The 27,606-nt window shown below is 35.4% G+C and overlaps 1 protein-coding gene across 1 annotated transcript; it reads left to right on the top strand.

The window, feature by feature from the left end:
- The first annotated feature begins 71 nt into the window (after positions 1-71).
- DCUN1D1 (defective in cullin neddylation 1 domain containing 1) lies at positions 72-27,606 on the top strand. The gene is made up of 7 exons (XM_054581052.1): positions 72-167; positions 9,475-9,691; positions 11,056-11,224; positions 13,464-13,594; positions 22,195-22,277; positions 22,511-22,607; positions 23,929-27,606. Exons 1-7 carry the CDS (start codon positions 165-167, stop codon positions 24,006-24,008), a joined length of 780 nt encoding a protein of 259 aa, XP_054437027.1. The 5' UTR covers positions 72-164; the 3' UTR covers positions 24,009-27,606.

Raw genomic sequence — 27,606 nt, 5'->3', positions numbered from 1 at the left:
CCGCCTCTCCCAGGCCCGGGGCTGCCTCCTCGGGCCGCGCCGGGGCCGCCCCGCACTGCGCATGAGCGGGAACCCGGCGAGCCCGTGAGAGGAGCCGCCGCCGCCGCCGCCGTCCATTCGCTGCGGAGCCGGAGGAGGAGGGGAGAGGCCTGGAGGACACCAACATGGTGAGGCACTGCAGCCGCCCGCCCGCCCGCCCGCCCCGCTGCTGGGGGCCGGCGCCGCCGCGCACCCCCGCCCCGGCCGCCCTCCGCCCCGCGGTGACCCCGCTGCCCCGAGCCTTGGCCCGCGGCCTCCGTCCCGCTCCCCGGCGGGGCTCTCCTCCCCGCCTCTCTCTTCCTCCTTCGTCCCTTCCCGCCCGGCGCCGCCGCTACGCGAGAGCCGAGGAGGAGGAGCCGGAGCCGGGCCTAGTCGGGAGCCCCGGGGAGTTTGGGGCGCGGGGAGCGGCCTCCAGTGCCCTGGTGCCCTCGCCGGGCCCAAGCGCGGGTGGGGGAGGCGTTGGGGCGGGGGGAGGGGATGGGGCAACGGCCCGGCTCTTGCCCGGTGCCCTCGGCGGCTCCATTGTGTCTGGCCGGGGACCGGTGTCCGGGGTTCCGGGTGAGGATCCTCCCCCCGCCCCGGAGCCAGGGCTCCCCCTCCGCCCGGCCGGTGAGAAGGAGACTTTCCCCGAGCTCCTCTCCCCGCTCGAACACCCAAGTCTCCAGGCAGTTTTGATTGGGGCGGGGTATCAGCCCCTTTCCTTTCTCCATCACCTCTCGATGCGTCCCATGCTTTAGAAAACGAGTTTCACTGGCCAGTTGGTGGAGGTTATACTTCTCTACGGAGAACACGGGAGACGGCTGAGCTTGGGGAACGGGGTGGAGGAGGGACAAGTACGGAAGTGCAACCTGTTCTTATTTCATAAAATTAGGCTAAACAGACTTGCTACCTTTTGAGCACATGTTTTATTTGATCGGAGTGGGAGGAATGATTGCTTTATTACGCCAGTTAAAAAGACCATTTGTAATTTTTAAAAAACAGTTTGTCAAGTTATTTCCCTCTCCTTTTTTTATTAGGGAAACAAATGTATTAAGTGGTAGTCAAGTTATCTGTTTACATTTTGGTAATTATGTACCTGACTCTGTTGGACTCTTTTTGTTTTTCAGAAGTGATGTTTGGCATTATGGTCTGAGCATGAGTCGAATTCCATGCAGGTTACTGTATGAATAGGCAGTAAAAATGATATTGTTGTCCGTTGGCTCATGGGCAGCATAAAGGCCTCTTTGAGGAGGGTGTATGCGTGTGTGTCTGTGTTCATGGAATGCCCCAGTGTGTTGTGTTTTCAGTTGGTCTTATTTCTGCTGAATGACACCGATCTAGCCCCAGCCCCCCACTGGCAAAATTTTTGGTGTCGTATGTAGCTGTGTGGTTAGTTTGCTATAGAGTCTATGATTTATATCCTCTGGTAAGTTCCATAAAAATTTACCGTTTGTAAGATGTGCCATGAAGTACAGGTCAGTGTTTGGATTGATACCGCAGTGTTCAGAGATCCACTAGGGTGTCTGAACAGTTTCTAATTTCTTAAGTATTTTTACTATCATAGGCATTATTCCTAAAGTTTCCAGATTCTTGGCTTGTAGATGAGTAGTAAGCCTAGGGTAATGAAATGTAATTCCCTGTGAGTGCAATGAAATGTGTCCTGTTTGTAATAGTGTCCCCAATCAGCCTCATCCTCTGGAATCCAAGGCCTTGATAATGCTCATCACCTGTTCAGGAATTCAGGCTTCATGTTGGTTCATATGAGAGGTCAGCTTGGATTTGAGCTTGTAAGCCTCTAGCCTTTTGTTAATATTAAATAGCTAGTTTTGGAACTTAGCCATAACTCATCCAATTATACCAGTAGTGACAAGATATTACTAATTTAAAACAGTCTGTGGCTGAACGCAGATCATGTCACTAGAATTGTCTTGGTATGCTCTTGTTAAGTTAGAAACTAAATCACCATGGGCCCTAATAGAGGTTAGGCCATAAGAATTTTTTAGTTAAGAAATTTTTCATTATACATTTCTTACAATTCCTTCTTGATGTAATGTATGGGCTACTGTTAGTTTTTTTGGTGTGTGTACTGCAGCCCATTGCTAGAGCACGTGTTATTGTCAGTTCCGAGGCGAGCTTAAAGGATGGGCTAATCTGATATTTTATATAAGAAAAAAATTGTTCAAATAACTTTGAAAATAATTCCAAAAATAGACAATATTCTGTTACTCGTGAACACTTTAAAAAGTGTTCAAAATTTCTGGGTTTTCTTATTTGTAAGATGACAGGGTTGGATTTGATGATTTCTGAAGTTATATTCAGCTGTAAAAATTTTAGTTATGATGATTTTTATTAGAGATGTGAGAAGTGTGTAGACTCTGTAACCTACTAGATTTTTGATTCATGGCATCATAGAATTTTTAGACCTGAAATGGCTCCAGAGAACATCTCATTTACTCCTCTTCCCTTTTACAGAAGAAATTGAGGATCAAGGAGAATTTGAGGTTCAAGATTGCAAAATTGTTTGTTGGAGAACTGAAACTACTTTCTCCTGGTTTACAATTTCCCCCAGTATTTATGGTCCATGCGATCTTCTAACTCAATGAGATCTGGAAAAATGATTGAAAATTGGATTTGAAAAGAAATTATATTACTCATTTAAACAGGGAAACCCAAGTATTTTTAATGAATATTTTAAATAAAATTCAAGTTAATGGATGATTTATGATGTAAGTTACTGTGTTTAATGGTTTTTTTTTTAAAGTGTGGATTTTGAAATTTAAAATTGTATTTTGAACAAATACTAGAGTTTATAAGTTCACGTGAATGTAGGCTTACTCAATATTGTCTCTTAAGAACTTGTTTCATATTCTTTTGCATATATATAAGTAAATTAAAGGAGGACCTTGATTCATTTTGATAATTATTAAATACCTGCTTTGTGCCAGGCACTGGGGATAGGGATATATATATATATATATATATATATTTTGTTTGTTTGTTTGTTTGTTTCACTGAAAGTAAAAATCCCTGCCCCGGTGAGGGTTACATTTTAGTAGGGAGAGACAAATAATAACATAGTATATCTTTTTTTCTTCCTTTTGCTATGTTAGGAGGTGTTAAGTGCTATAGGAGAAAAGTCCTTTAGGGATGGGATTTGGGAACCTGGGGCACAGTGAAAGCGGGGTTGCAAAATGGTGTTTGCACCACTAATAAGGTGGGTTTTGAGCAGACTAGGAGATGAAGGAGTAAGTCACACAGAAATGTGGTAGGGAGACATTTGGGGAACATTGAGGCCTGTGTGGCTGGAGCAGTTTGTATTGGGAGGGGGGAGCATGTTGGACGCTGGAACAGATGAAGTCTGAGTTGTGAGGTGTGGAGCTGGGGAAGGGTGGTGGGTGTTCAAAAGATACTGGGTTTTTGTTTCAAGAGAAATGGGAAGCCACTGAAGGATTCTGAGTGGTATGATAGGCCTTGTTTCTGCTGTCCCATAGTGTCTGAATGCAGTACTATAGTAATTATTTTTAAAGCAGTGTTTGAAGACAATAAACCCATGTTACAGTTTTCTTTACCATGCATCTTCTGTTTGTTTTATATTCTGTTTAAGATGCCTGTCCAATATTCAGTAAAAATAGTTGACTGTCAGCTTTACCTAGTTAAAACACTACAATATACCTCTTTCATAGATTGCTTTTGAATATATTCTAGTAGTTTGTATAACCTAATGTAGTTTGGTGGTCGTTTAATAGTTATATGCCAAAAACTTGGCCATTGAGGAGAAAGGAGGATATTAACATTTATTGAGAACATGCTGTCTGCTGGTCAATTTACCACTGTTTAATCTCTACTTCAGTTTGTGAGCTAGGTGGTGTTACCTCCTTTTAAAATATATGCAAATAAGTGTTTATTGATTCTAAATGATATGACCTAGGGTAAAGCTAGTATGTGGCAGAGCAGGGGTTAGAAGCTTGGTTCCTCTAGTTACACACTTTACTCCTTCTCTTTAAACCACTCCCCCCACCACAAAAACCCCCAGCAGGCACCCTTTTGGTATAGGTGTGGAATTTTTTGTTAGTTTCACTCTGGTTTCTTCCTTATATTGAATAGTTGTTTGCATATAATCAAACTGATTTAAATGTGTAAATAATTGAAAAATTAAAACTTTTGGTACATACAGTAAAAAAGTTGAATGTAAAATTAACTCATTGTGGTAGTAGTTTTTTAAATAAGTTTTAAGACAGGCTGAGCTCATTTAAGTGGCTGTTTTGAGTAAGGCCTTATAGGTTGGGTCCAGCATAATGGAAGTCTGTGAGAAAGCCCCCTTTTAAGTTTCAGTATGTGCTGTTCAAGTTGTGATAGTATTAGCCATGACATTTGATGAAGAGAAATAGTTCCAAATAGGATTCAGTTGCTTAGTGGACACAAACAAGCTCTTGAATAACCTGCTATCTAGTTTACCTAGTCACTTTAGGCCTATACCCCGTACCTAAGAAAAAGCAAAAAATAGAAGGGGAAAAAACACCACTAAAGCATCTTTTATCACTTTGTTGAACCCACTTATATAATTAGTACCTAATCAGTGATCAGGCTGCTTGTTTACACTGTAAAAATTTAAGAGATTTACTTTTAAAGAGTTCGAAAGAACTTTAGAAAAGAACTCCTGCATTATACTTCTGAATCCCCCAGCACTGCACATAGTGTTCAGCAACAAAGTTGACATGGCTCATTCCTTTGTTACATTTTTTTATTTCAATAAACGTTTAGAATGCTTATTTATTATTCATAGAATTCTGATATTTTTGGATTTAAAAATTGAGCAGGTACTAAATTTTAGAATTAGGAGATTTCATTTTTCAAGGATCATTATCTTTATGAAACAAATACTGCATACTGTTGAATGCTAATAATTACCATACGTTCTTTAACTATGGAACTTAAAAATCTCATTTAATTCTTATTTTTTGTTAGTAATTTTTTGTAGTTTGATTTTTTTTTTTTAAAGAAAAGATACGTATGGAAAAGAGAAGCAAATTTAAATGAGTTACCTCGATTGCTTGTTAGAAATTGAAGGAGTAAGTTTGGGAGAATCATTTGAAATATGATAGCTAACACAAGTATTTTAAAGAGGTAGTTTCTATCCTATTATCACAGATAATCAGGAATTAGCAACACTAACTTTTTAATAGTCAAGACAGTCTTCTGTAAACCAAAATCAAAACAATCCATTTACAATTGTAGTCATCTTTTGAAAAATCCTTTAAATTTCCATTAACAGAATAATTTTTTTTTAAATCTGTAAGAAATCTCTGGCTGGTATGGCTCAGTTGGTTGGAGCATTGTCCTGTAACCAAAAAGGTTGAGGGTTTGATTCCTGGTCAGAACACATACCTACCTAGTTTGTGGTCCAGGAATGCATTTCTCTCTCATTGATGTTTCTCTTTCTCCCGTCCTCCCTCTCTAGAAGCAATGAAAAAAAAAAAAAAAGTGTCCTCAGGTAAGGGTTTTTAAAAAAAAAACAAAACACAACTATGAGAAAAGTCCTTTAAACACATACAAAATGAGCTTGGATCTTACAAGTATACTTTTTGAAATATTTTTTTTCTGGTCAATTGTCATCATATAAAACATTATTGGATATAGTTGTATGGCATATTTTTCCATATTTGACTTGGTGTAATAAGTAGTATAGTACCTCTTAAAGAAGAGTTCATTTTAAGTCATTCAGAGTGTAGAAAGTTTACAGATGGATAAGAGCCACAGGCCTAACCTTAAATAATGTTTGTAAACTGCAGATTATCATTTAAAAGAATACATGGAGGGGTTTTGTGTTGCTTAATATTTAAAATTGTATACATTTGCTTATATTTTCTGGCCATAACCTGTACATGTATTTGTATTTTCCTCTGGGTTTCAAGTCTTCTCATTGGAGAAGGAAACCCTGACTTTCAGTGCCCTCCCCCCCATTTGCCATCTCTGTACATTTAAAGCTACAGATTGTGGTCATCTTTTAAAAAAATAAAATGACAGTACTACAAACACGTCCCTTCCTGTTGAATTACTTATCTTAGAAATAACCTATCCCCCTTTTCTCCCTTCTTCTCCCTCCCGGAAAACTCTAAAGGGACGTCCCATTCCTAAAGTAGCCATTAGATTGTGAGGGAATTCCTTTTTTTCCCTTTTTAAAGGTTTTCTTCATTTATTTTTAGACAGAAGGGAAGGGAGGGAGAAAGAGGGAGAGAAACATCAATGTGAGGTTGCCTCTCGCTTGCCCCGCACTGGGGGGACCTGGACGGCAACTCGGGCATGTGCCCGGGCTGGAATTCGAACCAGTTACCCTTTGGTTCACAGGTTGGCACTCAATCCACTGAACCACAACAGCCAGGGCAATTGTGAGGGAATTCTTAATGGGAAAATTTAGTCAGGATGCAGATTGTTTACACTTGGAAGGGGAAAGGTCAGTTGACTACTTATTTAACTTTTCCATAAAAATGTGTGAAGAAACAATGCTCACAGTTCATCTCCCCCCACCCAGTACACACGTTAGCTAGTTAGTGGTTGCACTTTTGCCCCCCGCCCCCCGCCTTTACTTGATGACAGTATAGACAGAATAAATGGAAAGACTATTCCTTGAAATTAGGCACCAGTCTACTACATTTTAGACAAGCCTGTCGTCTTTAGATAAATTGGGCTCTGAGGCTTAGTTTCCTCATTGGTAAAATGGAATCAATGATAAGCACCTTGCATAGTTGGCACACAGTAGGAGCTCAAATAAATGTTAGCTCCTAGTTTTCTGATTATGGTTGTTAATTTTTTTTTTTTTTTTTTTACTTTACCATTTATACAAAATTACTTTTTTCTCTGGAATAGTCGTCTTTGCTTCATGGACTTATAAAGACCATTTACTGTGTGCTAGTTACAGGTCTAAGAGTTTAACTTGAATTCATGTAATCTTCACACCCTGTTTACAGATGAAGAAATTGAAGCACACAGAAATCAGAGATTAAGTAATTTTTCCAAAGTCAGACAGCAATTAAGAAGCAGAGGTAGGATTAAAATCCTGCCTGTCTGCCTTGAGAGTCTGCACTCTTAACTAACCAGACACCTCGTACTGCCTCCCTATTTAGGTAGAAGGGAAGAAGATTTCTAGCTATTCCTACTTAGATTCTTAGCATGGCTTTCTTGCAGAATTTTGCTCCCAAGTGAAAGTCTTCTCTAGAAGTAGGTAGTCTCCTTAGAGTTGAATTGATTTTTCCTGCACTTCTGACTTCAGACCTGTAATCTGTGGGAAAGGCTTTTTATAAATGAGTGGTTTGGGATATTGTAACATTTGGCTTTATCTGCTGAAAACTGTATCATATATGGAAAGTAAGATTTTCTGGGCTTAAAACTAGCTCTTTTAAGTTTCAGATGAACTGTTAATTATATGGAAGATACACAAGAATCAACATACAGTGCTTTCAGTGAGAATTATGGGTGATCATTACAATGTTTTGATTTTTAAAACATTGCCTTCTGTGAGCTAAATTCATCAACTCCTGAGTCAGAAAGTTAATTACTTTTAAAAATATGAGGGCTTCGGTGTCTTCCTAGAGTTCAGACTGAATTTGAAACTTAAGGGTGAGAAGATGAAAATTTAGAATAGTAGAAATAATAAAATGAATCTTAATTTTTTGCTTTTAAAATAGCACCCATTAAAATAATTTCATTTGAAATTGTTAGGACTCAGTTAACTAGAAAATGATTTCCCATGTTTATTGTTTTTCTTGTGAGAAATTTCTTTGATAATCATTATTTTTTACCATAGAGCAAAAGCTCTGTGTCCCTATTTTATCTCAATAGACTATGGAGATTCAGTGATAAAATACACTTGACTGCTTTTATGATTCTTGGCTACACTCAAATTATTTGTCGGATTTTTTTTCCCCTAGATAATGTTATTTTAATATGTGATTTTTACATTTCTTGGATGAAAAAAATGGCAAGCATGTGGTAGGGTTAAGTATTAAATAATATGTATTGATAACCATCTTTTTTACTTTGGAAAGATGAGCAAGTAAGTGCTTTTTATTCTCCAGATTATGGTAGTACTTCTAATTTTGTTAATCTTTGATAAAATTGTAATTAGCTTTCTATTAAAAGAGACAGCATTTCTTTCCTTCCTCATTTCCTTTCTCCCTCTCTCCCTCCTCCTCCCTTCCCCCCTTTTTTGCTAAAATAAAAAAAAAATCAGATTATATCCTGTATTTTATACATTTTATATACCAATATTGAATTTCTTTGAAAATTTTATGATATCTAGTTTTCACATTTGAGTACTGAATGTTATATTGCCTAATTTTATTTAGTGACCAGTTAAGTTCCTTTTAAATTTGTCAGTTTGGGCCACATCAAAGATTCTGGGGTTCTCAGATATGTTGCTTATAACACAGAACACCATATCTATTAATGTATGCCATATGCACATGCTGTTCCTCCTCCATTTGCAATAGTAGCTCAGGAACAACCCAAGTATTTAGCTCAGAGATAGTATTAAGACTTGTGAGGGATAAGAATAATAGCGGGGAGGCGGACATTCTACAGGAGACCAGTTTGGGTGGGAGGGAAGGGTCCTTGATACTGGGAGAGAGTGGAGGGCATAATTGTCCTGCTTCATTTGCTATTTGCTGAGGGTCAGGTCAGATGAGAAATGAATTAGTATCAACACAAGGCAAGTGAGAGAAGAGAGAGCCTGTGCTAGGCTCAGGCTAAGGGAAACAGGTTATTCTTTCAAGGGACAAAAGGGAGAACCCTATTAAAAATTACCTTCGTTGGAAGGATGCACGGTACTTGTCCGTATTTCAGGGCCTCTGATTTGAATGAAAATAGGAAATTATTTTGATGATTATCTTGATTCATGAACACCACCAGGAGAAATGTAGGATATTACTATTCTGTTACTTTCTCACATTTGCTAGAAATAGCAAGAAAACAAGGGGGTGGGGTTAGGAGAAATGTATGCTAGTAGGTTTTAGGATTGCAACAAACACCTGTTAATCTCATTGTTACCCAGGGTCATTTGACTGTTCTGGCTGGCTAGATAATGTCACCTTCTTCCCCACTACTCCTCATGCATATCCCTTTAGAACTTTGCGCTTGGTCAAGATTTTGAGAGTAGCTGTACTTCCCTTCTGCAGCCTTTATACATGCTCTCAGGATCCACTTTTAGAAGAAATGTAGGATGGTTGAACTTCCTTTGCCTTTGTTGTAGTTTCTTTTCCAAAATGATACCAAATTTTGTGTTGTTGATTATTAAAAATTTTGTCTTTCTGATTAATAGTAGATCAGAAATAAATCTTGAACTATAATATTTTAATATTTTGTAAGGAAAAAGAATGTCTGAGAATGATTAGTTAGGCATGTAGAAATACTTAGTCTTCTGTGATTTTACATGGTGTTTCAGTTTATTTTCTGGTTTCATAGAACAAGTTGAAATCATCACAGAAGGATAAAGTTCGTCAGTTTATGATCTTCACACAATCTAGTGAGAAAACAGCAGTAAGTTGCCTGTCTCAAAATGACTGGAAGTTAGATGTTGCAACAGACAATTTTTTCCAAAATCCTGAACTTTATATACGAGAGAGTATAAAAGGATCATTGGACAGGAAGAAGTTAGAACAACTATACAATAGATACAAAGGTGAGTGCTTACTTGTATCTTTAAATGTTTTGAACCAGGTGTTCCAAAGTTATATGCTGTTTGTGGAAAAAAGTACATAGAACATGTGTCTGTATATTTGTACATGTATGTTTAATACATAGAACATATGATATGGGTGTATACCTCAACAGAGCTCTGTAGATCTTAGAATTACTTCAAGGGATTTAAGAGAAATTTTTCTCTTTCCACTAAAATTTCTTCGTAGCCTCTTTATTTCCTCCCCTTAATACCCCCCTATATTTCCTCCCCCATGGTCAGATTTGAGTAGGTGGTTGGGAAGGAGGGGCTGTTTTTTTCCCCTTATTTTCTAAAACTCAGCTGAAATGGTTTTAAGAAAACCTGCATGATAACCTTTGTTTGATTTGTAATAACCTTTAAAGAACTAAAAGTAATATACACTGTAAAATATTTAAATAATATGTAATAGACAATTAAAGAAAAATTTGATGGTTTCTCCATCTGCTCCTTATATATTCTCCTGAGGGAACCAATATTTAATTGTGGTGTGGACCCTTCCATGTCTTTTATATCTGTGCAGAAATTAGTGTACAGAGTTTCAAAATTTTTTTCAAAAATGGGATATTTTATGCATAACTCATGCCCCAAAATAAAGAAGTCACTTTTTTAATGCTATAGATGTTGGCACATCACATTTGACAGCAGTATATGGGTGCTTCTTTCTCCTTGTATTTGTCACTACTTAAAACTTTGGCTCTCATAAGTAAATATTGATAGTTGTTTTTTCTTTAATATGAATAGCAGATGGTTGTATTCTTGATGTTAAAATTGAATTGCTGAGTTTATGGTTTTTCTGATACTCTCAAGGAGCAACTGCTTTGGTAAAATGAACTTTATTTTAAGGAAAAAAAAAGAAATTCTGTATATAATATTATTACTTTAGAATGCCTACTTAAACAAAATATGGATAGATTCAGTAAAAATCCTTTATCCCTATACAGGAATGTCTGATTTCCTGAATGTGTATGAATATGGGACATTTTTCATATGAATAAATGAGACTTTTAAAAATCAAGTAGGTTTGCAGTTGTTCATTTGGAAAATAATACAATAATTAAGAAATAATATAAGAATAAAGTCTGTTTCATGTACTTAAAACTATAAACCTACTTTTGCTCCAACCTCTATATTTTTCTGTTCATCTTAAGAGTGCTATTTTGAGGGGGAAGTAGCTTTGAATATTATAGGGGGAAAATATTAGTAATATTGCTTTATGTTTTTGATCTGTTGAGATCTTTCTTTTAATAGAACATAAAGCATTACCTTTTTTAGTTAGGAATACCATAATAAAATATGGCATTAATTTAATATTGTTATTTATAAAGATCCTCAAGATGAAAATAAAATCGGAATAGATGGTATACAGCAGTTCTGTGATGATCTGGCGCTCGATCCAGCCAGCATTAGTGTGTTGATCATTGCGTGGAAGTTCAGAGCAGCAACACAGTGCGAGTTCTCCAAACAAGAGTTCATGGATGGCATGACAGAACTAGGGTGAGTACATAATTACCATAGGAAATTAGGTGCATTACTATGAGAATTACTGTGGGACTGAGTTATGTTATGAATTTTTAAATGTAAATTTATACATTTACTAGCCCACAGACGTTGTTAGAAATGGGCTAATGTGCTAATTCCTTCCCAATGTTACACAGTTCTCTGGGTTTGTCAAGTTATCTGTATAGTTAGTATAGCCTATTCCATTTGCATTATACTTTTATCATTTCTTTCTAAGGTTGGTTCTCCAATATTAAAATAAATTACTGTGCCTTCATATTGAACATGATAGTGAAATGAGCAAGTTGGAAGTTATTTTATAATGTGAGGCTACAGATTGTGAATTTATAAACAGACTCCTAGAATTTAAGATCTTGAAAGTTACTAATCATTTTTTGTTCAGCTATGTCTTGACAGCTGATTAGCTAAATGTCTTGGTATGAACAGATTGAAAAGTCATGGGTAGAGGTTTTGCCTATCACCTCTAGCTGTCTGTATTTAATGAGGCTGCAAAAGTATTGTCTGTGGATAGGTGACCGGCTACCCTTTGTTGTTAGTGGCTAACGTTTGTTGAACACTTACTTTATTTCAGGAACTGTGCTAAGTAAGTACTTCACCTACCTCTTCACAGTAACTCTGTGTGAGAAGTAGTGTTTATATCCCCATTTTAAAGATGAAGAAACTGAAGTACAGAGAACTAAAGTTAGGTAGTATTAGAAGCAGACATTCTGAACTTGAGCCTGAGGGACATTGTAATCAGTCAGGGTCCAGACAAGACCTGAAAACGTAACAGTAATTTGAATTGGGTAAATTTAAAAAATTGTTTTAGTGTGTATAAGGGGTAAAAGAAAACTTTGAGGTATAACAGCGAAATTGCCACCACCCCTGGAGCTGAGGGAACTGAATAAGGAACGGAGAAACTTAAGAGATCCCCACAAAGGATCTCAGAGCAGAGGGCGTGGCTGCTGCAGAACACAACGCCTGTGATGCCTGCCTTGCCTGCAGCTTTGATGAAGAAGAAACTGGCTAGAGGCCATTTGCTGCAGGGTCGTGTGAGTCGCTACTGTTAGTGTACACCGATGGGACCTTTCAGCACACTAAAACCCTTGCTCTCTGCCAGGAAACACACCGGGGTGAGAGAAGTTCCTTCTTCCCTCTTTCAGTCTTTCATTGCCCTCTATTGGTAGAACCTCACAGTGAGCCAGCTGGCAAGAAAAATGAAATCTCACAATTTGTAGTCCACTGCAGATAGTCACAGTTTAGGGCAAAGAAGGGTGAATTTAAAGTTGAGAGGCAGTACATTAATAACTGGTTTAGACACTGTGCTATACAGCCAAAGCCAGCCCCACCCTGGACTTGCTGCCAATTTTTTATACTAGGACAGATGTCATTAGAGCTGTTTTTTGTGTTTTTTTTTTTTTAATTTGAAACTGAATTTATGTACCATGTGAATAACTTCCAAATCAAAATGTTATTTTACAAACTAATGATCTGGGAGGTGTTTTAAAGAACATAGAAGGAAAATAAAAGCAAAAAGATCAGAAGTAAAACAGGAATGATTGGTTTTGTGGAATCTATAAGAAATAGAATACTTCTACCTTGAGTCTATTATGTGGCAAGTAAGACTTGGTACTTGGACCCTTTTAACTCCTTAGAAGTTGAATGCTTTGCAAAATCTAGAAAAAGCTTACTGTGGATTTAAGATAATTCAGTTGGAGATGGTGGGAGGCTCACCTGATCTTTATTATACTTCGTATATAATAAAAAGTAACTTTTCAAGAGGAATACATTCTCACCTAAGAAAGAAACCGTGCTTTCAGTTAGTTTAGAAGCCAGACATGATTTCTTTTTTTTTTTTTTTTTTTTTTTTTTTTACCACGTAAGGAATTATCTACTACAGGTTCAACTGGTGATTGTTGTTGATTACATTTGCATCTGTTTACGGCAGCTGACTTGTACAATTCAGGTGTGTTAGTAGTCCAGCGAAGTATGTAATTATAAGTAATAGCCTATTTATTTTAAAAATAGTAATTATTTCTAACATTTAATCACTCCAGACCTTTTCTTTCTCCAAGTAAACCCATACTTGTTTATGTAATGTAAAAAGAGAAATTTCAGCTATCTGATTTTTAAAAAGAAGTTCTATGAAATAAATATAAGCTATCATAAGAATAAGTTAAGTCCTTAATTTATAGTGAAAAAGTTTATTTTTTATAAACTTAATTTTACAATGTAGATGTGACAGCATAGAAAAACTAAAGGCCCAGATACCCAAGATGGAACAAGAATTGAAAGAACCAGGACGATTTAAGGATTTTTACCAGTTTACTTTTAATTTTGCAAAGAATCCAGGACAAAAAGGATTAGGTAAGAATTTTTAAAAATTATATTTGGTGTTTCAAATACATTCAAATACGTTGCCAGTGTCACTTTTGTTTTGTAATAGAAAGTTATGTGTTTTGAGCATAAAATATGAAGATACCAGTTCCTGAAAAACAGTGAGAAACAATGAACTTGTGGTTACTCGGAAAATACTGAGCACGTTCAGTAATAGGGTTGGTTACCCTGGATATCACATGTGAACCACTGATTTTTATTATAAAGAACTCTACAGAAAATAAATAGTTGTTAAAATTCCCCTGACATACGTATGTATGTACGTACATTTGTTTGTTTACTTCCAGAAGATATTGTAGGATTTTAGGAGCATAAGTTATTTCACTATGGATCTGTAGAAATAGCATTATAGTATGTCTAAATTGGAGAGTGCCACATAAATCTAGTCTTCCTTGTTATGACTCAATTTGGAAATCATAAAGAATTTAAAAGGATTATTTGTAATCTTATCCAGAAATAACTACTGTTAATAATTTAGATCAATCTATACTATATGTAATATCCATACATTTGCTTTGGGGATGGGTAGGGGATATGGAAGTAAAAGCTACAGTGTAATTTACAGTTTATCCAGAAAGATTGGACAGTAGCAGATAATACAAAATAATGTGTGTGAGCATTTTAGATAAAAGTAGAAATGAATGCAAGTAGGAATGGTTGGGTTCTGCTTTTCCTGGACAAGATGGGATGTGAACTAAAAAGTTTGCTTAGGCTGGACAAGGGAAGATAAAAGGTGTTCCAGTGAGAGGATAGTTGTGAATGAAGGTCTGAAACTTGAGAAATATACTTGGCTTTGTGGAAGCAAGAAAATGTTGACTGTAGTGGGAATGCTTGTTTGGAGATGAAATTAGTGAAACATTAAGGCTCCGTAACCACAGGCTTCTTTTAAAAATAGTATAGAAAGGTTTAATTTGGAATTTGTGGGCAAAGGGACACACTAAAGATTTTGATGATGACAGTGACTTCCATTTAATGTGAGCTTTCAGTATGCCTGGCGATGTGCTAAGTACATACACTGCCACATTTAATGTTGAATAATTTTATGAGTTTTCATTCTTTCATTCAGTAGTTCTCTACCTTCCATGTGCCACGTACTTAATAATAGAGTGTTAGCCATTTTTTATCCTTATTTTGCAGACAAAGAAACAGAGGCAAAGGTAGGTTAAATAACTTACCCAACGCTTGAAGTTAGTTTGTTTTTGATTTTGAATATACAGTAATTGGAGAGACTAATAGGGGCCTCTTGTACTAATCCTTCTTTATATTTTAGATTGGGGGGGAAGCATTGAGAAGAGGATTATGTGAATAAGGATTAGACTGAGGAAGTGATTGAAAGTGAGTGAGAAAGTGATGAATGTATAACATTTGGAGAATTGGCCTATAGAATGACCAAACATGAAACTGAGCAAAGATTTACAAAATATCTGTAAAGCAAAATTCTAAATAATGAAATATCATTTCCAACTGATTTTTCAGTTTAGGTTGGATATTCTTACAGAAAAATTTCTCATTTTGCAGGCAAAATAAGCTAATATACCCTAGGATTGGTTTCTCTATCTTCTGTCTGTGGCCACCAGTTAATTGGGCTATTTTTTTATATATTTTTCGGTGAACATGTGGTTTTAATATTAAATCTTAGCTTTTATTATATCGTGAAATAAAAGTAAAATTAAATTTTTATATTAATATGGTAAATTGGAATTTTAGACTACAGAAAAATTTGAGGAAAAGATACAGAAGAATTAATATTTTACAATTACATTTATTTCATCTAAAGTATTGAGCTTAAGAAAAAAAACAATTGAAAACATTGTTTAATTGGTATAAAGTTTTTGTTTTGCAAGATGAAAAGAGTTTTGAAGATTAGTTGTCTATCAGTATGAATTGTACCTAACACTGCTGAATTGCACACTTAAAAATGGTTAAGATGATATATTTTATGTATATTTGGCCACAATTTATTTATTTTTTTATCCCCACCCGAGGACATTTTTTTTAATTGCATTTAGAGAGAGAAGAAGTGGGGTGGGGGGAAGGAGAGAGAAACATGGATGTGAGAAAGAAACATAGATTGGTTGCCTTCTTGTACATACCCAGACCAGGGATCAAACCTGCAACCTGGGTATGTGCCCTGACCAGAAATTGAACCCGCGACCTTTTGGTCTATGGGTTGACGTTTCAACCAACCGAGCCACAATGGCCAGGGCTAACCACAATTTTAAATTTCTTTTTAACTTCCTCCCCCCAAAACCATAGAATATGCAACACAAAGTGAGCCCTAATGTAAAATATGGGCTGTCATTAATAATATTTCCATATTTGCTCATCAATTTTAAGAAATATACCACACTAAAACAAGATGTTAAGAATAATGGAAATGGCAGGAAGGAAGGGAGAGGTATATAGGAACTCTGTATTTCGCTCAGTTTTTTCATACGCCTAAAGTTAAAACTAAAAAATGTCTTAATTTAAAAAAAAAAGAAAACTGTAATAAAAGTAAATCATAATTTCTCTTTGTTTTGCATTGGTGCTGGGTGTCAGGAAATGTAATGATTTGCTTAGTTGAAGAACTTAATTAAAAAAAACAGTTTTCTTGCTAGCCTTTCTAAGGACTTACAGGGCTCATATATTAAAGTATTAGGCAGAGAGGAATTAGAAGATCATAGGAGAGGAGATGAGGCCCAAAACAAGTCAGCGGAGTGACAGTGTGACAGCACTGTGGTTTATTTATAACTAGCTGTGCTAGTGGTAGTAAGAGCTGGTGTTTTCCATGTTTTTCCTCATTTTCTATAACCTTATTTCTTGTGACACTACAGTAGGGTGCTTCCTCTGTCACCGTCTGTCAGCCACCTGCCATTTCCGATAGTTCTCTGAATCTTAAATTTTTGAAAGGGACTCTGTAAGTCCTCTGTTACGTCTAACCAAGGTAGTGTCCATCCATACGTGACATTCATTTAGCTTTTACTTTTTAACATAGAGGGATTGGGCACATTGTTTTAGGAAGTGGTCCATTCTCTTCACAGGATAATCTTATACAGTTCCTTATTAAACTAACATCTTTGTAACTTCTATCATTGCCCTTACTTGTCCTCTACTACAGCACAGAGGAAGTCTAACCTTAAAAGAGCACTACCACTTACCCCTTCTTATTTTTTGCAGGTCAGCATTGCAATTATTTTAACTATTCATTTGAAGAGACTTTATTATTCCTGTTCCTGCCCCCCCCCCGACACATTTCTATTTTTTCAGTTTCTCTCAGAATAGAGCTCTTAATGCTGAACATAATAATACTCCAGAAGGAGACTGTTTAATGTAGAACACTATGGGTCTGTCCTTTTCTATTTTTTGGTTGGGACTGATTGCTCTATTAATTTGATCAAAAATTACATTAGTTCTTTATCAACCTTGCCATTTTTAGGACCATCCTGAACTTTAATAGACTAAGATCTGTAGGTTATTTTCTTTTAAACTGTGCTTCAGTTAGAATCTTATACTTGTATAGTTGATTTAAAGTTTTTTTTAACATTATTTGTTAAGCATTTAATATTTAGAAATAATTTTTCTAGTGTTTTTAAAGCATATTTTCATCTATACAACCCTCTTTGGTTTTTACAACAAGCCTTTGAAGTAAAATGAAACTGCTTATCTTTTCATGAAGATGAGGAAAATCATGGTCGGCTAGGCTGACTTACTAAGGTCACGTAACTTTAGAATTGTGGGACTCAGCCTCAGATCGCCTCACTCCAATTTCTGTCTTCTTTTTATTACACTATGTTGTACTAACTGTAGATATTTCTAAGTAAATGAAAACATTTCGAATAGGATTTTTAATCACTATGCCATCCTCTCTAGTGAGTTGGCAACATTTTGTTCTCTTTAGGGACAGTGTGTGAATCCAATCTTAACTCATTTTCATGTTCATCTGGTACTCAATCATCTTTTATGAAATTCCACATTGCCCTGTTGATTCTCTGTGAAAGAATCACACTTGGATTACCTCTGTTTGCATTTTTAATTTTACCATAAGGGCTTAAGGATTCATTATATAAGTATCTCAGTTTTTTTACATTATTGTTAGTAAGACCTGCTTGTCTCCTGTCTGTGTTTTCCTTCTATTCTAACAGCTTTTATTTCTGTTATCTTTTTACTGAATTTGCTTTACCGAATACTACAGAATCTATAATAATAATTTTTAAAAATATTAAAAATAAATAATAGTAATAAGGACTCAGACACTGTTATAAATGTTTTATATGTATAAACTGTTTAATCCTTAAAACGCCCCTGTGACAGTACTGTTATTTTTATTTTAAACTGGATTACAGAGAGGTGAATTCAGTTGCCTGAGATCGTTAACTAGTGCTAGAGTTGGGATTTAAGAGGCTAAACTACTATGTTAAACCACTTCTCTCTATCTAGTATGTTCTCTCTGTCACTCAGACATTTCTGTCTAAAAGTACTTTTTCCTGTGCTTAATCTATGTGTTTCAACTCCTAATTTTAATTTGTTAATCATTTTGAGTATTTTTTCAGCTTAACATTTATTGCCTGCTTACTCTGAGAGCATGGTATCAGGAGCATCTTAAGTCTGTCTGGGTGAGTTTGCAGAGTCTCCACAGAGATGATTGATTTTTGAGCCTTGAAGAATGAATATACATTTTCAAGGACAAAAGAAAAAAATCATCTCTGTTGTGGATAGATTAACAAGCTTAATTGTTCATATTTGAGGAACCGCAACTAAGTTTATTTGACTAGAAATTATTATTTGAAAGCAATAGGATACCATGGTAGATAAAAAACATTTTCAGTAGACTTTATTTTTTGAACTGCTTTAGGTTTCTAGTAAAATTGAGCAGAAGATACAGACATTTCCTGTATGTCCCCTGCCTTCAGACATTATTGCCATCCCCCTGCTCTCATTATTGACATCTACCACCAGTTGTATCTGTGTTGACACATTATTGTCAAAGTTCAAGTTTATAGTAGGGTTCATTCTTGGTGTTGTACATTTTGTGTGTTTTGATACATATGTAATGACATGTATCCACCATTATAGTATCATACAAAGGGGTTTTATTTCCCTAAAAATCCTCTGCTCTGCCTCCTCATCCTTTCTTCCATCCTAACCCCAGGCAACCATGAACTTTTTACTGTCTCCATAGTTTTGCCTTTTGCAGAATATTATATAGTTGGAATCATACAGTATGTAGCCTTTTCAGATTGACTTCTTTCACTTAGTAGTATTAATACACATTTGTTTTCCTCTATATCTTTTTATGGTTTGATAGCTCATTTTGTTTTAATGCTGAGTAATATTCTTTTGTCTGGATGTACCACAGTTGATATATCTGTTCACCTTCTAAAAGACATCTTGGTTGCTTTCCAAGTTTTGACAGTTATGAATAAAGCTGCTGTAAACATCCATGTTGGGTTTTTGTGTGGATATAAGTTGTCAGTTCATTTGGGTAAATGCCAGGGAGAGCAGTTGCTGGATCTTATGCTTAACGTATGCCTACTTTTGTAAGAAACTGTCAAACCGTCTTCCAAGGTGGCTATACTATTTTGCATTCCCACCAGCAATGAATGGAAGTTCATGTTTCTCCATACCCTTGCCAGCATTTGGTGGTGTCATTATATTTGGAGTTTGGCCATTCCAAAAGGTGTGTGGTGGTATCTCGTTGTTTTAATCATTGAAGAATTTTAACATGGAACTGATACCAAATTTATGTCTGGAAGCTCCATCTGAAAGTAGTGTTGGTCCTTTAAATGAGTAGAGGCAAAACTAGAGGGAGAGGCTAGTTATGAGGCTATTACAGTGATTTAGCTAGAAAGATAGAGGACCCTAATAGAGGCCTTGCCAATGGGGATGGGGAACTTAGAAGGAGAGAGCTTCAACCGGAAGTGTGTGATGAGGAAGAAAGTAGTTTCCCTGTGATTCTCAGCACACGTAGGGGGTATTTAGAAATGTGGGGGGTGTGTTTTGGTTGTCATAGTAACCGAGGGTTTCTGCTGACATTAGAGGGATGCTCACTGTCCTGCAACTCATAGAACAGTTCCTCACAATGAGAAATTTTGTTGAGAAACACCGTAGTGTGATGACATTTATTGAGAGAGATGGAATAGCAGGTCTGTGGAGGTAAAATGAGTTAAGTCTATGTCCTGTTGAATTTGAGATTTTTGTGGATAGCCCTTTGAAGATGTTGAACGTATAGTGTACAAAAAGAGAAAAGTTTGACACATCTGATGGCAAGAAGTGGTTATTGCTGACACACAGTGTTAAAGAACAATGACATTTAATGGATGAATGGAGGAAGAAGAGTCTATAAAAGAGAATAAGAACGCCAAAGAGAACAGAGGAAAAGCAGTAGTGCGCTATCATTAAAGCTGAAAAAAGGTGACAGGAGGTATGCTCAAGTCTGTGAAATATGGCAGAGATCCAAGTAACTTAAGGACATAAAAGTGTTTATTTTGGCAAACAGGAATGTCTGGTAACCCTCCAGAGATTTTTCCACTGGGGTGAGTTGCAGAGGTGGTCACTGGTTTATAGAACTACATAGTGTGTGGGAGGTGAAGGAATGGAGCAATGAACGTACATTTACAAAAAGTTCTCTTTTACCACCTGAACTTCCAAACATCATGGGCACACCTACTCTTGACAGAGCCTTGTGTTAGGTGTTAGCTGACAAATGGGCATTTATAGGTAGGTGTCTTATGCCTTGCGGTCATGTGAATATTTCATTGTTTCTTATTCTTTGTAAAAATTAGTTAAAAGGAAAAATAACACTAACAATCTCAGTTCTTACACATTTAATGCATTTGAAGTGAAGAAGGAAATTATTAAGTATATTAACAGTAAATCTTACTTGTGCATGCTAATAATTAACAATTTTACCTCACTTAAAGGTGAACAATTATGTTTATTTAGTAAAGAAAAAGTTAAAAGAACCCGGAAGGAATATTGGGTATAAAGTTTTACAGACCACAAAGATTAAAAAGTAATTGTGATTAAGAATTAGTGCCATATTTTTAGTTCTCTTAAAATATTAGGATCTGAATTTGACTTTGAGACATGTGATAGGAACACAGTATGTATAAAAGTAGAGACTCCATATAACAAGATTATCTGTGAAGGGAAGGAGAAAGGGAATGAAAGACCCAAGAGAAACTTTTTAAAGATAGGTGATAACCTGTGCTTGTTTCTTTGTGGAGGGGGAAAGCCAGAAGATGGTAAAGTCAAAGATGTAGGAAGAGAGGAAAATTACTCAGTAGACAGTAGACAGGATACCTTGAAGAGGCAGGATTGTACTGGTCCAGCAGAGTGGCGTTAAGGGCTTATCCTTAGGAGTGAGGGTGGGAGGAGGCACCCTTTCCATTGAGCCTGAAAGAAGAAGTAATGATGGATTTGCAGGTAAGTGCACTTGCATGTGGAACCATAAGAAGTGCATTCATTCAGTATCTCAGTGCTTGTTGTCTGTTTCAGTCTGCTGATTTTGGTGTAGGCAGTCCCTGTCCATAAAGAGGCTGAGATCCGGTGAAGATGGGGGATTTTTTTTTTTTTTTTTTTTTTTTTTTTTTTTTTTTGCCTTATGGCCTTTTATTATTTTTCTTTGAGGTAGGATGTGACCTCTTTCGGAGTCTTTTCCAATTGTCAAGAGTGGTTTGGAGAGCATATCAAAAGGACCTTTAAGTTACTTGGGATGTAATTTTTCTGGACCTGGAGATGAAAATTTACTCATAAAAGCTCTACTTTAGTTCTGCTTTAGTTCCCGAAAGGAGATCATAGGTCTTTCTCTCTGTCATTTGACAGGAGTGGTTCTTTGTCATGTGGGAGTGTTGCTGCTTTACCTTTCTTTGCTCCAAACCCAATTAAATGGTCATTATATCATTTCATCAGATTTTTAAAACAAATCTTGGTGTATTATTCATTTTAATTATTAAATAAAAACTCTTGATATTTCCTTGAGGACAGGTTTAGACAGCCAGCATCTTGGAAAATTGGTTAGGATTGTGGGTAGCATTTCTTTGCATTACAACCTGTAGGTGTACATCAGTGCAGGGGGCAGTTTTGCCTATCAAGGGATATTCGGCAATGTGTGGAAATAGCTTCAGACATCTTTGGTGGTCATCACCAGGGATAGGATGGAGCTAATACTGGCATCTAGTGGTTGGAGGCCAGGGATGCTGCTATTGCTACAGTGCGTAGAACATCCCTATACAACTAAAAAATTATCTAGCTCAGTGTCAAAAGTGCTGAGGTCAGGAAACACTGGTGTACCTTAACTAACATTTGGGTACGTATGAACTAGTCAAGAATGCTTGTTTACATTATCTAATTGAAACTTCAGAAACACCATATGAGGTAAGTGGTATCCTTGCCCTGAAGGGACTGTTCATTGATGATGGAACCAGGATACAACCTTGGGCTAATTTCTTTAGGAAAATCTTAATTTGTAAGTATTAATGGCACTAGCGGATTTGTTTGTTTGCTTTTTTAAGGCTATCTTTGGTCTTTTTTTTTAAGGATGAGTATTTATGGCATTTAAAATACATGATTTATTTTTAATATTACAGATCTAGAAATGGCCATTGCCTACTGGAATTTAGTGCTTAATGGAAGATTTAAATTCTTAGACTTATGGAATAAATTTTTGTTGGTAAGTTCATGTTTTCTACATTTCCTTGTTTCCTCTAAAATTTTGTTTTGTATGAAAATAAATTACTATTTGAAAGCATGACTAACTTATCTCAGAGCACGTTATGGACATACTATGAGAAATTTGATTATCAGAATTCTATATACAAGTTGTTTTGCATTCTTGTATTGAGCATCATTTGGATTGTATTTTTAAAACTCTTTTTAGTGATTTGGATTTTTTTTTTAATTTAGGAACATCATAAACGATCAATACCAAAAGATACTTGGAATCTTCTTTTAGACTTCAGTACAATGATTGCAGATGATATGTCTAATTATGATGAAGAAGGTAAATGTCCTTCCAGTTTTTATGTTTTTTGTTTTTTTACCTGCCTCCTTCCTTTATCATATACTTTTAAACTTCTTGTCTACTTCGTGTTTCTTGGTTGGATTTCCCTCTTCTGAGCTTTTATTTGTGTTCTTCCAAATGTATGAAATGCCTTCAATCCTCTTTAGCAATCTGTGTTATTGTTTCTTTAAATACTGATGTAGTATTCATGTCTTACAGAAAGGCATGAGTAATTTCCACCCATATTTGAGATTTTCAGTTTATTTTAGGAACCTAATCTCTTAGGAAAGTACCTTTATATTTTTACATGTGTTATATGTCTTGTCTGTGAATTTGATTAGTAAACTCCTTGAGTTTAGTGACTATCTAATTTGAAATGTACTTCAGCTGCCTACTGTAGTACTATTGGCATTTGATAAATATTTACTGATTGAATGCTTTTCTCTTATTTCTTCATGTAAGGATGATGCTACAATCTACTGCCTGTTTTTCTTTTGTTTTTCTGGAAGTGGCAATGATTTACATTGATTTCTTCATACATACCTAGTCCCCCCAAGAATTAGCAAGATGTGTTTTTGAGATTGTTAAATAGATAGAGGTATTCTTTGAAAAAATCTCTAGGACCTTGGCCTCTTAAAAGTGTCCTGAAGCCATTTAGTCCAACCAGAGATGATGATATTTTATTCTCTGTTTCAATTACAATGTACAGTCTTCACTAGAAAGTAAGAAATGTCTACTCTTGCATATGATTGATAGTCATGCTGTTAGGCCCTATATGAAACTGAAGAACTTTCTGATTTAGAGGTTGGCATATGGGTGTATAGTGGCATGCACATGTGCAATTTAAAATTTTTTAGTAATCATGAAATAGGATAGGTTTTGATACTTGCTGTTAATTTTCTTTGTAAGATTTCTACAAAATGCCTGAAAATTTGTTTCCTCCTACCTCCCTCTGCTTTCAGCCCTGGCAACATGCCCTTATATCATAGCTAGTCCTTGGGCTGTCGGTTTGGACCAAATTCTTTCAGTGGCCTGACTTCAGCAGCCTTCAGAAAACCATAATATTGATTGGTTACCAGAAGAGTTATTTTTATCATTCAAAGAATGATCAAGTGTTGGAATAATAGAGCAGAGAGAATACAAGAAATACTTTAGGTAGAAACTCTAAGAAGCTTGAATTTTGAAAGTCCTATGAGTAGAAATATTTATAATGATATATTTTATAATGGGGAAGGTAATTAAAAAATAAAGGAATTTATTAAAATGTTAATCTTATTTCTGTTTTTCGTTTTTTCCATTCTCCCACATATTTTTCCCTCAGGAGCATGGCCTGTTCTTATTGATGACTTTGTGGAATTTGCACGCCCTCAAATTGCTGGGACAAAAAGTACAACAGTGTAGCACTAAAGGAACCTTCTAGAATGTACATAGTCTGTACAATAAATACAACGGAAAATTGCACAGTCAATTTCTGCTGGCTGGACTGAAGATCAATCCTCGTAATTCAGACTGAGGGTTGAGACAAAACTTTAAGGATACATCTCGGACCATACCGTATTTCATTCTTCTGATGGTGGTTTGGGCTTGTCTTCTAGTCTGGGCCGCTCTAACCATTTATAATTCCAACATTGTGGATTTCATCTTATATCTGTGGACCATCCTAGTTTATTCTCCCATAAGTCTTAGAAGCTTTATGGTGATTATTTTGAGGTTTCCATTCTTGCATAAAGCACAATGCTGTCTTCATCAGAAAACAGTTTGGCATAAGAATTAAACATGAACATCACAAACAATTTATAAAAACTTCTTAAATATATGCTTTGGGCTAGTTGCAAAGACTATGCTGATAGCACTTCCAATGAGAGTGATATATTTAAGTGTACTGGATCTGGAATGGTGTTTTGGTTTGGGGGATTTTTTTTTTTTTCCTGGAGAATCACATGTATTATTGACATGAGTAGAGAATCTGATGAAAAAATGTCAAAAATAACCAACGTGAAAAATTTTTAGCATAACTTCATGTGCCTCCCTGAAAAATGTATTGTGTTTCAGACCCTTGATTTTAAAAGGTTCCACAGAACTAGTCTGTACTTATCTTACCCCATGTTTATATATAGTTGTCCTACAGGGAGCTTTTATTTAGAAAATGCCTGCATAATGTTAGATTCTATTCCTGTCTACATTATGCACTACATAATTGGATTTCATTATGATTTTGAAATGCTTATATGCCTGTTGAGTAAGTTAAACTATTTAATTTGTTTTCAATGTTTTAGATTGCTACACAATACAATATTCTAAATTTAGGCATGAAGGTTTATTTTTGGGAATTTTTTTTTTTTTTAGCGCACTATGGAAAACAAATGAAATTTTCTTAATTTATAAGAAGATAGTAGGAATTAAATTTTGAAAATGGTCGTAGTGAACCATAAAGTTCAATTCTTATAGGTACTGGTCTTTCAGACAAATAGTCCATTTTTGATGACTTCTTATTTTGTTGAAGTTGCTTTAATTGCTAATCACTGTGGTTGCCAAATACTTCAGGAGCAGAGATTTTCCAGCAAGCATGTACTTGATGCAAAATACCAATCTGGCTTCTATTTTTGTAAATTATTGTTTCTTTATTGTTTTTGTTTCACTCAAATTTGAAGTTTTCACATTAAAGCAGAATTCTATCTTGTATGTATTATTTTCATTACAAGATCTAGGAACTGCTTTTATGCTGAAAATGCTGATTTCCCTGTTTACTTCCTGACATGTGAAGGAGGGTTAATTGCTTTTTAAAATATTTCTGTAAGGTAGGTAAAAAAGTGTAAAACTTCAAATATTGGATGCATATGGACTTTAACAGAAATAGATTTTGCTTGGTGTATCCAAGCAGTCTCTAAGGTCTAACATTGAAATTATCAAAGGAGTGTACTTCAGATTAGCATTATGCTTTAGATGTGGAAATGATTTTAAAAACAATTACATATTAAAATTACTTTTTATTTACATGATTTTGAAATTGACTAGAAAGTTTTCCCGTAGATCTTACATTAATATTCCAATCATAACTTTAATTCAAGAATACTGTTCTTCCAAAAGAAAATTTGGAAAATTTCTATTCAGGTTACTGAAATTGGTTATTAAAAAAAAAAGGAAGAAAAAAGAAGAATCCTGCTGCTTTTCTTTCAAGTATTTCCTGATTCCATATTTGTTAATATAAAGAGGAATTTCAATTATGAAAAATTTTTAAATATACATGTACTATTTTGTTTTCTGTCATGAGGATTTTGAGTTATGGTATTGTTTTCAGGTTAATTCAAGTATGCTGCGTTTTGAAATGAGATTCCCATTAGCTTTTTTCCCCCGGAATAATTTATTTTTCATAAAAGTCTGATATTGGTTCATGGCCTAGTGCCTTGGGTTTTACAGACTTTTATAAATGCAAGACCTTTCAACAAAATAGTATTTGTCATCAGTTTGGTACTAAACATTTATAATTACTGTGTAATTATAAACAAAAATACATAAACCTTTGACTATAATTATGTAGCATAAAAGTTAAGGATGTTCGCTCTATGATGGCATCTTAGAATTAAACAATACTATTACTAGGGCTGAAAAGTGAAGACTCGTTTAATGTCGTATGATTGATTACTCTGAGGATAAATGTCTGGTTACAGGGAATATTCTCTACTGAAATGCTTACACAAGTGACCATGTGTGTGAGTGTGTATGTGAGAGTGTGTGTGTGAGAGAGAGGTTGAAAGAGACACGTGCTCACACACACACACAACTTGAATTGCTTTAATACATTAGTGTTTCAGTCTTCATTCTGGTAAACTCCCCATGCTGATTCTTTGTTTTAAACTGAACCACAGGTACAGTTTCCTTTTTGCCAAATGTCAAAAAAGGTACACATTTTTAAAATGTAATGCTTTTTAAATAGTAAAATGTATAAAATTAGAAGTGCCCACATATAAAAATACTTGAGATCAAGATTATCTTTAGTGACTATCATCTGCATATCTCTGTAAGTTCAATTGTGTTTCTTACAATCCCTGTCATATTACCAACAGAGGCAATAAAAGCTTCAGTGAAATTGCCATGACTAAATCTTTTCAAATATTATTTCAGTGTAATATTTTTAAAGACTAAAATATACCTGAAAATTTACCCAGGAAGAAAAATTATTTGAGAAAAGAGCATTGTAATGGCAACTTTTAGGGAGAAAAAGACATGCCAAGTTTTGTTTACTACATTTAAAATGTTTACAACTATACTGGGCTGCTTTATTTAATTAACAGTACTGTAGTTGTGTAATATGGCATTGTAAGTATGTGTTCTTCATTAGACTTTTAAAAAGTTTTAATGAGAGAAAGTAAACAATAAAATACATGAAAAATCTTTTATAGAATATCCTTACTGGGGAATTTTTATTTAAGCAAGGTATACTATTTTTTTTTTTCCCTCAGAAAGACTTAAGTGAATGAAGTGTTTATCTATTTTTTATTTAATGATAAGAAGTTTGAGTAGTTGTAGCTAGTTTAACGTGCACTTTGCTTAAGTTTTTAAAAATATGTTACTATTAATATTAAGACTACGTATTGTAAACCTTCTGTAACTTTTACTTATGAAAGAAGAAAGTGAACCCTAATGAAAGCATTTTGGAATACAAAAGGAAAGTGGTGCTGGGGAAGCTTCTTACAGTTCACAAAGTATGCCTTTGTAAACCTGAACCAACTTCTAGCAAGAATTCACTTATGTAGTTCTAAATGTTAAATTGTGTATATCTAATAGAAAATACTTATTTGACACCTCAGCAGTTTTCTTTAAATGTTACTTTATACTTTTAACAATATGATTTATATTGAATACATAGATGTTTTGATAAGATTTTATCAAATTTGATAATGTAATGATAAAATGTTTTTAAAATGTGAACTATTTAACGTATATCTTAATAACTGAGGACACAATACCTGAATTGTGATTTCTACATAATGTTATAATT

Source organism: Pteronotus mesoamericanus, unplaced genomic scaffold, assembly GCF_021234165.1.
Source record: "Pteronotus mesoamericanus isolate MK-2021 breed Mesoamerican mustached bat unplaced genomic scaffold, CSHL_Meso_final contig_116, whole genome shotgun sequence".
Classification (NCBI taxonomy): domain Eukaryota; kingdom Metazoa; phylum Chordata; class Mammalia; order Chiroptera; family Mormoopidae; genus Pteronotus; species Pteronotus mesoamericanus.
The sequence above is the reverse complement of the archived record's forward strand: the minus strand, read 5'-3'. Positions and strand labels throughout refer to the sequence as shown.